Source organism: Capricornis sumatraensis, chromosome 6 (genome assembly GCF_032405125.1).
Source record: "Capricornis sumatraensis isolate serow.1 chromosome 6, serow.2, whole genome shotgun sequence".
Lineage (NCBI taxonomy): Eukaryota > Metazoa > Chordata > Mammalia > Artiodactyla > Bovidae > Capricornis > Capricornis sumatraensis.
Window position 1 is genome coordinate 67,318,895 of NC_091074.1, and position 15,785 is coordinate 67,334,679.

A 15,785-nucleotide genomic window follows, 5' to 3' on the forward strand; every position below is an offset into this window, starting at 1 on the left:
CCTTTTCTAGTGTTAGTCTCGTATCTCTGTGAAGTGTGCTGAGTAGATCACCCTCATTTTACCAACAGGAAAACCAAAGTCACAGGGCCAGTCAGAAATAGAACCAAGGTCTTCTGACTCCTTAACAAGTGCTCTGTCCACCCCACCATGCTACTGAGTTCTAGAAAAGGGAAAAGCTGTTTAACAGCATTTGCCACTTAGATGAATGGTTGAAATGCATTGGCCTAACATGACAAGCCATCAGCTGAGTCTGGGCCCCTCTGCTTTCTATCCACAGAGCCATGGGGGTATTGATGTCCAAGCGGCAGACAGTAGAACAGGTGCAGAAGGTGAGCCTGGCTGTGTCTGCCTTCAAGGATGGGCTGCGGGACAGGCCTTCCATCCGACGCACAGGTGAGCTTCCAGGGTCTCGCCGTGGCACAGTAGAGAGCTCTGTCCAAGAGGTCCAGGAGGAGAAAGAAGCAGAGGCAAGTGCCCCAGCACTCCAAGAAGAGAGCAGTGTCAACCGTGCCTCCTGGGAGAGACTCCGGGATGGGCGAGGAGTGGAGCCTGAGGAGTTTGACAGGACCAGTCGTTTTACACCCCCTGCCTTCATCCGCCCCACCCGGAAGCTGGATGACGACAAGCCTCCAGATATCCGCCTGGAGCCCAGAGAGCCTGTGAGTGTCCATAAATGGCAGAATCCTCCAGTTTTAGACCTTCTGAGGATCAGAAAGCAGGACAGGGAGGCCTGGGTATGGTTAAAGTAAGACTCAAAACCAGAAAGATGGAGCTGAGTCAGAGTAATCTTTGAATTTCTTCCCCAAGAATAAAAATGTTATATCCTGGATAGACTTAGTGATAAAACTTGAGGATACAGGTGATAAGGAATGATACCATGGGGGGAGGTGGTCTTTTGCCAGCCCTCGCACCTAAGAGATAATACTGCTCTCTACAGGAGGCATTTGGAAATTTGGGTGGGGTAGGGAGAGGGTCACAAAACTAGAAGTTGCTCTTGTATTTGGTGCCAAGAAACACAAAGATGCTGACGGTCCTGCAATGCCTGGGACAGTCTTTCACAAGAGACTATTCTTTCCAAAAATGCTAATGGCATCCCTGCTCAGAAACATAGTCACAGAGGCCTGGGCAGCTGGAAAAACCTGCTGGTTCTTATCTTCCAGGGAGAAAGCTCTATTGCCTTAACAGTGGCTTCAGTTGGAGTTGCTCCTCTAGGCTACTCCAGGGACACTCAGCCCCATTCAGGTAGCTCTGTGCTTGGTGGCCTAGGATCTTGCTGCTGTTCACTGCTGCCATCTTTCCCCAGGTTGTTAATGATGAGATGTGTGATGTCTGTGAAGTCTGGACGGCCGAGAGTCTCTTCCCGTGCAGGGTCTGCACCAGGGTTTTCCATGATGGCTGCCTACGCCGCATGGGCTACATCCAGGGAGACAGTGCCGCAGAGGTGACTGAAACAGCCCACACGGAAACAGGCTGGAGCTGCCACTACTGTGTGAGCCTTGGCTGCCGGGACGGTGGGCTCCTGCACTTCTAAGGACTGGGCACTTTCCCTGGAGGCCCAGTCTTACAACTCTGGTTTCTGGGCAGTGACCTGAAGAGTGTTCCAATAATACATACAAGGGCTAGGACAGGCTTTCCCTAGCTCAGTACTGTTGACACTTGGTGCACAATAATTCTTTGTTGTGGGGGCTGTGTGCATTGTAGGATGTTTAGCAGCACCCCTAGCCTCTACACACTAGATACCAGTAACACCCACCTGCAGTGACAACAACCAAAAATGTCTCCAGATATTACCAAATGTGTCCTGGGGGAACAGGATATTCCAGTTGAGAACCACTGAGCTGGAGAACAGAATGCATAGGATGAGACCTCGTTATTCAAAATTGATTCTGCTTGGAGCAGTGGTGGTTTAGTTGCTAAGTCGTGTCCAACTTTTCCAGACACATGGACTGTAGCCTGCTAGGCTCCTTTGTCCATGGAATTCTCCAGGCAAGCATACTGGAGTGGATTGCCATTTCCTTCTCCAGGAGATCTTCCCGAGCCAGGAATCAAACCCAGGTCTCCTGCATTGCAGGCAGATTCTTTACTGACCGAGCTATGAGGGAAGTCTTGCTTGGAACAGTACTTAATCTAATAGTTGATAGTTGTCATTCATTGTATTCATCTGGAGAACCAACCTGAAATCCTAACTGGCTTGCTTTCAGTAAGGATAGATTTTACCTCAGGAAAAGTTCTTAGTCCTGAGATCCTTATTTGGCTTTCTACATAACTCTTTGGAGCCTTTCTCTTCATCTCTGAAGTAATCATTTTGTGAATTAACTAACAAAGACCTGTTGATTCAGAACTTTGCAAATTATATATAAATGTCCTCTAACCTTAGAGAAAATAAAAATACAGATTCATGTCTATTTCTCAGTAAATCTGAGTAGAGTTCAAGTCTTACTTTATTGATCTGTTGCCCTGCAGATCTTCATTATTCACTGATTTCAGAGTAAGGATTATAAGCTGATCCCCTCTTCTTCCTACCACCGAGGAGAAAGTAAAGATGTTCTACTTCCTAACAAATAACACATTCTCCATGGCTTGTCCATAAAGTGAAGTATAGAAGAGTTACTTCTAGTCACATAAATATCTTCTCCCCAGCTGCGATATGACACAGCAGCGCCTCCTCTACAGGCAGTGTCTCCTAGTCACCACTCCTCCAAATGCTTTTTCACTTACAGCAGCTCTGTTTGGCAGTGCATCTCCTGTGATTCCCCAGCCACCTGTAATTTGGCTTGTGTATCCATCATTCTGCTGAACTGGCTCTTCTAAGGTCACCAGTGACCTAACTGTCAAGTTCAGTGACCTTCTCTCAGGAATCTTTTACTTGACCTCTCTGATGTATTTAGCACCTCTTATTGCTCCTTTTTTTTTTTTTTAGGGTATGAATATTTTTGTGAGAATCTTTACACAAAATATGGAAATCAGAGAAAATAGAAAATAAGTAAAATGCCCTCTGACTTGTATAACCACTGTTAACATTACCTGTACATTGTACAACTCTCTTTTCTTGGCTTCCAGTATCCTCTACTGATTCTCTTCCCAGCTTCCTTCTCTGACCATTCTTCCTAAGTGCCCTTAGTTTCTTGTCCTAGACCTAAATGCTAGTGTCTCTCAGGGTTCTTTTCCCACTATATTCTCTCTCTCTGGATGTTCATCTACTTCGGTGGCTACTCCACCACCTAAATACTAATAATTCCCAAATCTGTGGGTCCAGACCTAAATTTCCTGTCTCTTAGACTTATATCCATCTAATGTCTCACAGGTACTTCACACTCAACATGCCCCAAAATGAATTCACCTTTTTCCCCACACCCATTATTCCCTCCGTTCCTTGCCTCTGTAAATAGTAACACCACCACCACCCCCTAGTTACCAACCCCTACTCATTTCTCTCCCTCACCCCTCACATCCAGCGGGTCAGCAAGTCCTATGAACTCTACCTCCCAGCCTCTCTTTACTGGTATTTTAGAGAGGAAATGATCTACTGTAAAGAATCTTTGGTAGTTTAAAGACTGTAAGACTATAAATTAATGCTAACGAAATAACATATCAGTGCTCTTTTGGAATTAAAACTTCCATGGCACCACTAAAAAGAAAAATTCATTTGGTTTTAGGAAATTTTTCATGATGGCATCTCTTTCAAAACCATTCGGGAGTGAAAGTGATACAACTTTAGGATCAAACAGTTTTACCAAATATGGAAACTAGAGTTAGAATTAAACTTTTTAAACTAAAATACTGTTTGAACGCAGTCTAACACAGAGGCCAGATACGTAAAATAGATAAAGATGGAGTTACTCTGGTTGATGGAGCTGAGGATTCACAACCCTACCCACTTCCCCCCTTTTCGCTTGCAGCAGCTTCCTGAGGTACCACCAAGCAGCCCCTAAGCTATCTTGGAGAATAATCCAAAAGCTACTACTTTAGTAAAAGGGACTGGGGGGTGGAACCAGGATAACTGGGTTCTGGGGATGATCCCGGTCAGAGCTGGACAGCTCTGAGCAAGTCCTTTCCCCTTTCTGGGGCCTCAGTGTCCTTGATTGTGAATGGGATGCTGGGATTAGATGATCCCATAATTGCCTTCCATCTGAAATACTGTTTCACCCTTCTTGATCCTTGGCCTTTCTTTCTGGCCTATATGGCCATTGATTTAGCTCTTCTTTTTCAGGACAATCTCAACTTGCTGCTAACTGAGGAGGAAATGTACAGCCTCACAGAGACCTTTCAGCAGTGTAAAGTTATCCCTGGTAAGGCTGGGTGGTACTGCCAATGGAGAGGGCCAGGCAGGTTTCTCCCTCATACTTTCTAGGATGAACCATGAAAGGAATAATCTGGAATTTGGAGGGCAAGGGTGTAAATGGAGCCCTGTTTGCAAGCTGTTGGCCCAGCCTTGGTCACAGCCTGTGTTATCCTGGCTATGGAGACAAAGACTGGACAAAAGCTGTGGGCGTAGGGGCTCTGGAGGGTGCACTTGAGGTGAGTCGAGGTACTGCAGATGCTGAGAGAAGGGTGGGTATGGCTAGCATGCAGTGCCTCCCCACAGACTGCTCCCTGACGCTGGAGGACTTCCTGCGCTACCGCCACCAAACAGCAAAGAGAGGGAGCAGTGACAGGGCTCTCAGTGAGGAACAAGAGGAGCAGGCAGCCCGCCAGTTTGCAGCCCTGGACCCTGAACACCGAGGACACATCGAGTGGCCTGATTTTTTGTCCCACGAGTCCCTCCTGCTTCTACAGCAGTTGCGTCCCCAGGTAAGGGCCAGCTGGGGTGAATGTCTGTGGGATATTGGGTGACAGAGCCCTGGGAAGCATGCCAGGCAGGTTGGGGGAACACTGGGTACTCTCTGAGCAGGAACCAGTACCAGGAAAGGGCTCAGGTTCCAGCCAGTGACAGGTGATCCAGTGCCTGGGCTGGGGAAACTGCCCAAGGAAGACTGATTTGCGCTGGACCTCACTGCAAATGTTGGTGCTACCAGAAAGGCTCCAGGCAGCTTCAAAGGGAGGTTGCAGAGATGATAATGGAGGTAGGATTCTCTATGGCTTGACAGTTTACAAAATATTTTCATCTCCAAGGTCTTAATTTGTCTCTTCTTTCACAGAACTCTCTGTTAAGGCTTCTAACAGTCAAGGAGCGGGAGCGAGCCCGAGCCACCTTCCTGGCCCGGGGCAGCGGGAGCACTATCAGCGAGGCCGAATGCCACCGTGCCCAGCACTCTTGGTTCTGCAAACGCCCCACCGAGGCTCCTTCCTGCAGTGTCAGGTCCACTCCCTACCAATCTCTGCCCCAACTCACCTACCCTCCTCCTTTGTCTCTTGGTATGAAAGTTACCTGCCTCCTTGTTTCTTCTGCCCTTTCATCCAATAGCCAGGAGAGGATCCTTCTGTGAATTAGATAGTGGCCAGTGACTCCTACTGGCCAAGGCATAGATCAGCCTTGACTCCAGACTCTTGTCACCCATGTCAGAAAAGCCTGGACGTGCATATCCATGGGTTCACCAGAGCTTTGGATTCACCAGAATATGGGAGGGGCAGACCTTTCACAGTCCCACTTCTAACCACATGTCTTTGTACCCAACAGTGTCAGCCATGTGGGTCCCATAGCAGACAGCAGCCCAGCCAGCAGCAGCAGCAAGAGTCAGGACAAAGCCCCACTGCCCACAGAGCCTGAGTCCAGGTGAGTGACACCTCCTTACCTGGCTGTCTACACCCTGACCCCCACATGCACAAGTAAGATTGGGCATTACCCACCATCACCCCAAAACAACAAATGCCCACCCCAGAAACCAGACTTCAAGAGTGCACATTTGACCCCAGATCCATAGGGCTAGAAGGCTGTCAGCCTGGAAGCACAGTCTGCCAGCACCACGTCAGGCACAAGCCAGGACTTCCCTGAGTTTTGCCCAGCTCAAGCCTTGCTGCTGGGATCAGGTCTCCTGAGCCTCCAGACTCAGCAGCCAGCCTCACAAATCTGTTCTTTACTTCTCCTCCAGATTTGTGGATTGGCCTACCTTCCTGCAGGAGAGTGTCATCTACATCTTGGCTGCTCGTCCCAACAGTTCGGCCATTCACCTGAAACCCCCAGGATAGCATGGAGCAGAAAAGCTCAGTTTGGGGACAGTGGCATTCTCTCCCTCCTTTCATTTCTCCCCTTCCCCACTAACCTCTGGTACTGAGACTTCTGGGGGTGGAGCACTGTCCACATCTCAGTTTATCACTAAGCTTTATGGCACTGAAGTCACCATTTCCCTCACAACAGAGGTGGTAAAAGCATTGCCACATGGAGAAGCCCTGGGAGCTGTGGCAGCATCTGCTGCAGGACCACCCCCTGCCCTCACACTACAGACTGGACCTGCCACTGCACACGTATATGTGTGCACACACATGCACACACAAACACACACACCTAGCTATCCATGCCATCAGAGACCTGAGACTTCTTTTTTTTTAAGAAAGACCAAAGTTCTTTTGTGAAGCCCCTGGTATAGATTGGCGGGGGGGGGGGGGGGGGCGTCTCTCTATTGGCCAGTTTTCATTTACAGTAGATCAGTCTCTGGCCAAGTGATTCCTAATAAGGGGGCATATCAGACTTACATACTCTGCTAGAGATGCTGACAGACTCCCTCTTCCCACACTGAAAATCCCTTCTGTGATGAACCACTGTTCTAGTAGGTGTGTGCTATGTCCCTCAGATTTGTTGGGGTGGGGAAAATGGTTGAAGACCACCACTGCACTTATTATTTATTTATTATTTATTTAAATTCCAATTCCTGGTGACAGAGAAGGCAGCTAGTCTGTGGAGTGCCAGTTAGAAAAAGGGGAGTCAGCCCCTCCCAGGGACCCAGAAATCTAGGACCCTCTCATCCAGGTCATTTAAGTCCAAAAGTCTTTATTTAGCAGACCAGTCCAAACCCAAGGTGAGCCACCCTGACCCCTGTTTTTTAGGTGGGTGCTCATGGCCCAGAGCCCAGGGGCCAAATGGAACAGGTATGATGGCAGTAGTCACAGCCTTCTGGGTTACGTGCTTCACCCAAGTCAGCTACCACAGAGACCCAAAGCCTGAGCTCCAGTGAGGGCAGGCCTGGATGAAAGAGGAGAGAAGGCTCATTTTTTCCCATTCTTTAGCTTAACTGCAGACATAGAAAAGTATGCCGTGGTATGGCATACAGAGCCCTAAACAGGGGCTCCTTTCAAACCACATGACAATGAGCATAAGAGACTGGAGCCAAGAAGAGGATTTGAAGATCTCAGCTCTCTTGAACAGAGAAAGTCTCAGCAAAGCCTCACAGAAGGAGGAGGTGTTCCCTTCTCCCTGTTACTAAGATATTGCCTGAGTTGCTTCTTTTCCCCATTGCTCACTACATGTTCTTCCCCACAAGCTTAGGGCCTGGACCTGGCAAGGGAGGACTTTGGAGGCAAAAAGATGCTGCCACAAGGCCACCAGCCTGGCCTCTCAGCCCCAACTGTTCTTCCTAAGTTCTTATCAAGTTCTCCAGTCAGCATATGCTATGGGTAAGCATAGGCCCTGAAGTTCAAGCTTCTGTTTCCAACCTCATGACTTAGGTTTAGCAAGGTCTGACTTGGTACCAGGAGTTATTCGAGAGGGGCTTGGCTCAGTCACAAATAAACTAACACATCCCCATTCCTTTAGGCACTTCTACAGAAGACAGCATACAACTCAGTGTTGCTCAGGGGATAGGGGAGAGCTGTAACTTGGGGCATGGCAAGAGCACTATATGGTCTCCTCCTGTAGACAGCATGACCTGAAAGTTAAGTAAGAAGCTTCTGGGGTTGGATTCTTTAGGACGGAAAAGCAGCAGACAGAAGATGAACTGTGTATGGCTCCGTTCTTTGTAAATACTCCATAGCCACTCCCAAAACTAACCAGTAGGAGGGGCCGTTATTTAGTCCAGCCAAAAAAAGAGAAAGCACATGACTCTTGGGCCCAAGGACTGCATCTGAAGCAGCCCGGCCTGGGGTTCTGCACTAAGATTAAACCACATTAAGCACAAGGGCTCTTGCTTACTCTCCTGGCAAATCACCTTTTATGTCAATGGCCTTGGGCTGCTTGATCTCAGAACAAGGCATTTTGAGTAAAAGCAAACTCTAGGCTTTGAGAGCTGAACAGCTTTTTTCTCCTGCCTCATCATCAGTCACAAGGATTAGAAGTCCATCTTCTTATTCCCTGATCCTTCACAGACCAGGGTGATGCCTACCTCTCTGGAGCAGCAGCTTCTAGCTTTCTGTGGGTGAGTGGTAAAGACTGGAGGCCACTAGAGCAGGCCAACTGTATCTCAGGGCCTGGCGAAACAGGCCCCAGGGTTCTTCTACAGTAGGATCTGACCCATTTGGGACTACCCCTCCCTATTTTGGGACAGCAAGCTTCCTTGGTGGGGACATGCTGCAAAGGGCCCAGGGCAGACACTGCCCTCATGAAAGGATGGAGTGCCAAGTCACAGGAGTCCTAGGAAGCAGAAAAGGACGGAAAAGCAAGCAGTCTCTTCTCCATAGGCATTTAACTTTTTACCAAAGGAAAGAGGAGCGGTTCCATTGCTCCCTCAGTTAAGAGTTATAGAAGCTCTGTCCCAACCTGCCTTTCTGAGGTCTCCTCTTACAGTGTCCTAATCCACTGGGTCTCTCTCCAGGATGTATGGAGACATTCAAACTTTTATAAACCTCAGTTCAGTTCAGTCACTCAGTCATGTCTGACTCTTTGCGACCCCATGAACCACAGCACGCCAGGCCTCCCTGTCCATCACCAACTCCTGGAGTTCCACCCAAACCCAAACCTAGTGAAGCTCATTTCCTTTCCTTTTCAAGCCCTTTCATCATTGTGACTGTCTGAAATTCTGCCAAGTACAGAAATTAGTGTTTGACTGTAATAGGAGTATGAGAAAATGTTTCCATCTTAGCTACCCAAAATTGCAGAGATCAGTTCTTTTCCCAGTCACCCCCAACTGCACCACCACCCCCAGTCAAGGGAGGCTGAGGTTACACAGATGCTCCTCTGAAGACTACTTGCCCTCAGTCTGTTTTTAACCCACAGTCCTCTTCTCCATGCCCAGATATAAAGGCAGGGACGTCTGGATGATGTAGTGGAGCTTTGGGACTGAGTCAGCTGAGGCAAGAGCTGTGGCCACATAGCCTCCTCAGATTTGTCCCGTGGCTTCCTCTCATGAGATCAGCCTTTCCCAGTAGATGGAGGCTGTACACTTTTGAGCAACACGCCCCTTTGATCCCAGGGATGGAGCAGTTTCCTCACTCACAGATACTGATCTGTTTCAAGAGCTCTTCTTAGAGGATAGCCATGGCTGAAGCCATGAGCACGTTGCCTCTTTTTGTCCTCAGCCTAAGTAACTGTGACTGCAGGCCAGACACTGGCCTTTCTGGCACTAGTGCTCCCTATGGGATGTCACCCTGGCCTTGTTAGAGTGACCAAATATGGGGGTCCCTCATTCCTATCAACAATATGGGAAGCAGAGAATCAAACCACCTGGAAGAGAGCACCTCCCTGAGTGTTGGGTTCAGGATTGTGCCTAGGCTGCTGAGCCTCAACCTCAACCATTGCAGGTCTCATGGCTTCAGTAAAAGTAGTGCCAAGAAGCCTAAAGGCAAGAGAGAAGCTCAAAAGAAGCTGTCTGGTAGGGCTGCAGGCCAGCCATGAATACCACAAAGCCAAGAGGAACCTCAAGGCAGGACTGGTAGCAGGCTCTGGTGATCCTGCAGTTCCCATCAAACCAACAGAGTAAAGACAGATACATACTTGGCATTTTAAAGGCAAAACACTACTGATGCCAGAATTTCAGGACATCCCGGCAGCACCTGTAACTAAACCCCTTTTTACCCCTCTGTTTACAGTGAAATAAAATAGTTGCTTTCTCCATACCACTGGGTTTCAGCTTGCCCAGAATCTCTCTCTGGGCCCTTAGCTTACAGCCCAGACCACAGAGGCCTCCTTGAGTGGGGGGTATTAATGTGTCGTGCCTATTCTCGATGGTTCACCCTGGAGTGGGGTAGGACTAGGCATTTTCCCTGCTGTTGCTTTCTTGCTGCCACTGCTTTAGGCAACCTTGAAAGGAAAGAAAATGAACAGGTTACAGAATCTCCAATAGACCCCACTAGCACTAAGGAAAAACTTTCTTTCCTCTGGGCCACATGCCCCAATGACTCAGATCAGAGAGGATGTCAGGTCTGCTCATGTCAGTGACTAAGAAGCCCAATAACATTCCAGTTTGTGTAGCATGGGTTGGGATGACCACAGATAAGAATATCAAGGTATAATTAGCAAGGCCTTTCCATATCCATGGTGAAACGAAGGCCATCAAGCGTAGCCTCCTGTGAGAGATGGCCTCTGATTTGTCTTGTGGCCAAACACAAACTTGTGAGAGTGGCTCTGAGAGCGCTCAAGTAGTAATGGAGGATCCAATGCTGTTCTTCAGAAGGTAACTTGACAGTAAGCTAAGGGGAACATCCCCAAGCCCTGTCTTCCCATCACTATAGCTGCATGCTCCTCCGCATGGCTCAGCCTTCACTCCAGAAGGAGCCTAATATTCCCAGAGGCTGGGCACAATGGAAATCATAATAAAAAGATTGTGATGTTATTTTGGCTTCTGTTTTCTGTTGTTCAGGGCACCTGCCGAGTTTCGGTTTGGTTTCCTATCATTGGCCAATTCCTGAATCTAAAACAGGAGCAGCTATAGCCTCCAGGAAGCCCACAGCTAGGTTGCCAGGTGGAGGGGCGGGTGGGAGGAGGCAGGGGCTCCACCAGGACACAGAGGAGATGGGGGCACAGAAGAGAAACGTCAAAGTTTTTGAAGAAATTGAGGAAGAGGTAAGCCCTCTGAGCCTCCTTGCTATGTGTTGCCCCCAAACACACACCACGGGCCAGTATTAGACATTCCCTTCCCAGTTTCTGCTGAACTACAAAGTGTGGACTACTAGTTGGCTGTTTTCTCCTGGTCTGGGCTCTCCTTGGTCTGAGAGTTTCCTCGCCATCTTTGCCAATTGTTTTAATGTGGTATGATAGGTTGGATAAACTAAGATCTGGAAAAGCTTTCAAAGGACTATGGAATCCCCAATTCATCCCTTTTGTCTGGGAAGAACAGAGCCAGTCCCTGTAGACATGAAAGCATCTCTAGACTTTGGATCAGAGGCAGATATTCTACTCTGAAACCATAGGAGCCCCAAAAACAAATACAGCTAACTCTCTAGGGACCAGAGGCCGTTAAGTTGCATGGTCCAACTATATGCAGATTTTTTTTCAATAAATAGGTGACAACAGTACCACACAATCCTCAGTTGAATCTGCAGATGTGGAACCAAGGATATGGAGGCCCAATTATAAAGTTACAAGAGGATTTTTGTGGCAGGCGCATCAGCTCCCCTAATTCCCACATTGTTCAAGAATCAACTGTAATTGCTAATATTTTAGCACTTACGATGCACTGGGCAGTTCTAAGTACTTTGCATAAGCTAATCTTCAAAACAATCCTATGTGATTTGTATTACAGATGAAAAAGTGAAAGTGAGGTTCCATAGTCACAAAGCTAGGAAATAGGGGAGTCAGGCAGTCTGATTTCAGTGCCCATGCTCTTAATTGATTGTGCTCCCTGTCAAAGTACACCTCAAAGAAAGTTGCTGTCTGGTCCAGCACCTTCTGTTTCCACCCCCAGGGAAGAGGCATACATAGGTAGCCAGTTACATACAGATGTAGCCCACATCAGAGGATTTCTTACCACCTGCACAATTCACCCTCTTCACTCACAGACTCCTACACCACTCCTTCCTGGAATTTTCCCACAGAAATCCATCAGGCTCAGACACAATAACATCCTACACATCCTTTCTCTTGTTTCCAGGCTCAGTGAAGTCAAGCATTGGGACAGAGAAAAAAGGCATGAAAGCTGGACCTCTGAGCCCTCATGACAAGAAAGGCTTCCCCACTCTCATTCAGATAATCTTGACGAACTTCAGTCCCTCCCAGCTCTGTTCCTCATACCAACTGCCACTTGTTCCCAGGGTTGGCTGGAGCTTTGGTTCCACAAAAACTTCCACCCACTCTGACTTTCCCTAGAGATAAATAGAAGTGCACTTGAGCCAGAGTAGAGCAGTGATCGCTAAATTTGCTAAATATGGAGTAATTAGTGTTCTCTCTCCCACCCTACTCATAGGGTTGTTTAGTCTGGCCTTGCTAAACTTCAGTTTCCTCATCTGGAAAACACTTCATTTTGTCTGCCTCCTAGGCTGATAGTTGAGTGAAGACAGGATAAAATTGGTAATTGAAAAGAGCTTGGTACACTGTAAGACATTGAGTGAACAGCAAGAACTTCTGGCCCCTGAAGGCTGTGTGTGTATCATTCCATGCACCAACCGCCTCCCAGGCATAGCTGGGGATACTTCCATTGGCCTCTGTCCACAGTGCTGAAGTCACAGCCAAGACCATTAGGGATTTTCAGTCCCTCTTTTTTTAAAAAAAATATATAGTCATGTATTCATATACACAGTCACTTTACATTATTACATTTTAATACTCATCAAAGACAAAAATATAGAATGCTCCATGAATTTGCATGTCATCCTTGTGCAGAAGCCATGCTAATCATCTCTGTAATGTTCCAATTTTAGCATATGTGCTGCTAAAGTGAGCACTTAAATCCCTCCTTGTCCCATCTAAGGAAGCATCATATACAGAGACTACCAAACCCAAAGACTGACCTAAAACTCAGAAGGTATTGCCAAAATGTTTTTTTATTTCATTACTTTCAAGTATCTTTATTTGTTTTTTAATAAACAATAACATTCCTTTAAAATTATAATAGGTTCAAAACAGGCAGGATGTGATTTAGCAGGTCAGGGAGAGCAGAGGACACAGTCTTCACTTGATGAAGATATAACCTGAGGCTACATGGAATGAAAGGGTCAGAGGAGGGACGTGGGCTGGCTAGTATGCTGACTGGCACCCCTGGAAAAAGCTAATCAGAGCCAGGCATCATGAACTGAACCACAGCCAGGGGAACATGGTCTTAGTAGCTGGAACTGAACAAGGCAGAGGAGGAACCCAAGAAGGCCTGGGAGGTGTTCACCCTATCGAGAAGCAGATTTGAGGGATGCAGATGGCTGATGTCTGGTAAATGGGACCAGTGAGGTTGATGAACAGAGCTAAGATCAAAGGTGGAGGAGGGGCAGATTTCTGCTCAATAGGACCAAAAGACAACTGAATACCAGGGAAGGTAGTAAAGCTGTACATGCATATGACAGAAATATGACGTTGAGGGTGAAATGCCTTCCCAGGTCTCCAGTTCTCTTGAGGCCTGCGATGCCAGTAAGTGGTTAGGCACCTTCTACTGTTCATTGGAAGGACTGATGCTAAAGCTGAAACTCCAATATTTTGGCCACCTCATGTGAAGAGTTGACTCATTGGAAAAGACTCTGATGCTGGGAGGGATTGGGGGCAGGAGGAAAAGGAGACAACAGAGGATGAGATGGCTGGATGGCGTCACTGACTCGATGGACGTGAGTTTGAGTGAGTTGGTGATGGAGGAGGGAGGCCTGGCGTGCTGCAATTCATGGGGTCACAAAGAGTCGCACACGACTGAGCGACTGAACTGAACTGAACTGGAGCCCCAGTCTTGAGGCCTGCTGAACTATGGGGAGGTCCATGCTTGTACAGACCCACATGACCCCAAAACATCAGCACTGCTGAGCTGGAAGCCTTAATTTCTTTAGTTCAACCTCTTAGACCAACTGCTGTGCCTCCAGCTCTGAGCCCTGACCTGAGAGAAGAGATCCAATATCACAATTCGCCTGTTATCCCCTTTCCAGGTGGGCTCTGAGAAGCATGTGTTCAGAACCTGATGTTGCACGCCCTCTGATGGTCATTCCCAGTACTGTTCTCTCACCCCACAGCAAAAAAAAAAAAAACCCTGTGAACTTTTATGGTACTAGTCATTGCAGGGTTTCCCGGTGGCTCAGTGGTAAAGAATTCACCTGCTAAGCAGGAGAGATGGGTTCAGTCCGGGTTGGGAAGATCCCCTTGAGAAGGAACTAGCAACCCACTCCTGTATTCTTGCTGGAAAATCCCAGGGACAGCGGAGCCTGGCAGGCTACACTCCATGGGGGTCACAAAGAGCCTGACACAACTTAGCGACTGAAAAGAGATGGCAACAACTAGTCAGTGTAGGTTCAGAACAGGCAGGGAGACACTAGACAAGTACCTGGGAGTTAGATGACTGGTCAGTGTTCAAGTATCAGTGTCAAGATTAGGGCTCATCTGAAAAGATCTAGGAGGAGGCTTAGACTGAGGCTGGATGGGAAAACTACCTGATCCAATATCAGTGTCTCAGGCTGAGGCCAAAGTTGGGGCTCCTTGCGGGACTGAATTCTGGGCTAAAGTGTCAGCATGAAGTGTGTATCCAGGTGATATGCAAAGAGTCTGACTACAGGAAGGAGTCAGTGGATAATGGGGTCAACATGGTATTCCTGTACGAGGTGAAACATCAGATAAGTACCAGCCATTGGAGAACTTAAGAAGAGATATTGCCAGGGGAGAAGTACAAGTGATGGTGGACAGAATAAGGAAGTCACTAATTTCTAAGCGCCTCCCAACCTTAAAGACAGGAATAGCCAGGCTAGAGCCCCTTTTCTCCTCAGAATGTGAATTTCTGTATTCTAGTTCCAGCCTCCTGTTAAAGCCCCCCACCAACCCTAGTACTGCCACATACAGATTATAGGAACAATTTTGGGACACAGGAGAGGTCCAAGAAACAGTCCTGTCACTGCATAAAGCCGACAGCATGGGGGTAGTCTTCCTTTCCCCCAGGATTCTGTTTCTACTGGCAACAGTGCTGGCAGCCTCCCACACCCAGATCTTAGCAACCCTGGGAGCCCCTGGCAACTGCTGCCATGGTGACAAGACAGGGAACTGAGAACAGGCTGGGGGGAGCACTTCCTCTGGAGCCTTCAGGATATACTTGAGAGAGGTCTCCCCCTCCCATACACAGTCTGGGGGGGAACATGTGCTCCTGTCTAAACACCTCCTCACTGGCACCCACCCCCGCCCCTGCCCCCAGTTCCGGTTCTCTCAGGGTGAGGAAATGAGGGACATCTACGGTTGTGACGTCTCCAGAGGGAGAGAGGGTGAGTGGGGGTGTTTGGAACTGACAAGATCACAGATGCATGCATACAAAGGCAGACAGTGTCAGCGTACCAACAGCCATGAAGCCTTATTTCATCCACTTTTTGTCATGTAGACAGACACAGGCCTACACTTAATCATATATGTACAGTAACACAAAATCACATACCTACAATAAATAACATAGAATCAAGCACACTACCACACAAAAATAATTAAACAGATACACTTTCACTCATAAATCGCATGATAAACACAACACTACAAATAATTTCCAGACTCCGACGTTTATAGATGCACTCACATATCCAGATGTCTGCGAACATACAGAATAAGTTACCTTTCCTGAGCATTAACTGCAGGCCAAGCTGTCAGCACTGCATGTGTCACCTCAATTAACCCTCACAGTAATCCTATGAAGTATGGCTGCTTTCTATCGCCATTTTGCAAAAGAGGAAATTAGGCACTGATATGGTAAGCAGCCTCACAAGGTCAACAGTCTGCCCTCAGAGCCTACTTCCTCACACCCTTTGCCACACCCTGAGGCACCCCTGGTTCCTCTCACACACACCTGATACCCAGGACAATGGGACACAGGACAGCAACTGCAAACTTG

At 47.8% G+C, this 15,785-nt stretch overlaps 1 protein-coding gene and 1 non-coding gene across 3 annotated transcripts; one reads left to right on the top strand and one right to left on the bottom strand.

The window, feature by feature from the left end:
• The first annotated feature begins 281 nt into the window (after nt 1-281).
• PHF24 (PHD finger protein 24) lies at nt 282-6,126 on the top strand. 2 transcript variants are annotated; one of them, XM_068974669.1, is made up of 7 exons: nt 282-659; nt 1,304-1,489; nt 4,211-4,289; nt 4,586-4,791; nt 5,139-5,299; nt 5,618-5,713; nt 6,030-6,126. In XM_068974669.1, the coding sequence occupies exons 1-7, from the start codon at nt 282-284 to the stop codon at nt 6,124-6,126; spliced, it is 1,203 nt and encodes a 400-aa protein (XP_068830770.1). The 2 variants fall into 2 exon arrangements, with proteins under 2 accessions (XP_068830770.1, XP_068830771.1); XM_068974670.1 differs by having other exon boundaries at nt 532-659; nt 1,369-1,489.
• A 6,451-nt stretch (nt 6,127-12,577) lies between these two features.
• LOC138081605 (U6 spliceosomal RNA) lies at nt 12,578-12,684 on the bottom strand. Its single transcript, XR_011145052.1, has one exon. It is a non-coding gene; the product is annotated as a U6 spliceosomal RNA (small nuclear RNA).
• Between the last annotated feature and the right edge of the window lie 3,101 nt (nt 12,685-15,785).

Bases quoted from the DNA above. Each gene is read 5' to 3' on its own strand.
- PHF24 (XM_068974669.1), top strand. From the start codon at position 282: ATGGGGGTATTGATGTCCAAGCGGCAGACAGTAGAACAGGTGCAGAAG. The intron at 1,490-4,210 runs GTGAGCCTTGGC...CTTCTTTTTCAG, and splicing joins GCTGGAGCTGCCACTACTGT to GACAATCTCAACTTGCTGCT. The intron at 4,290-4,585 runs GTAAGGCTGGGT...GCCTCCCCACAG, and splicing joins GCAGTGTAAAGTTATCCCTG to ACTGCTCCCTGACGCTGGAG.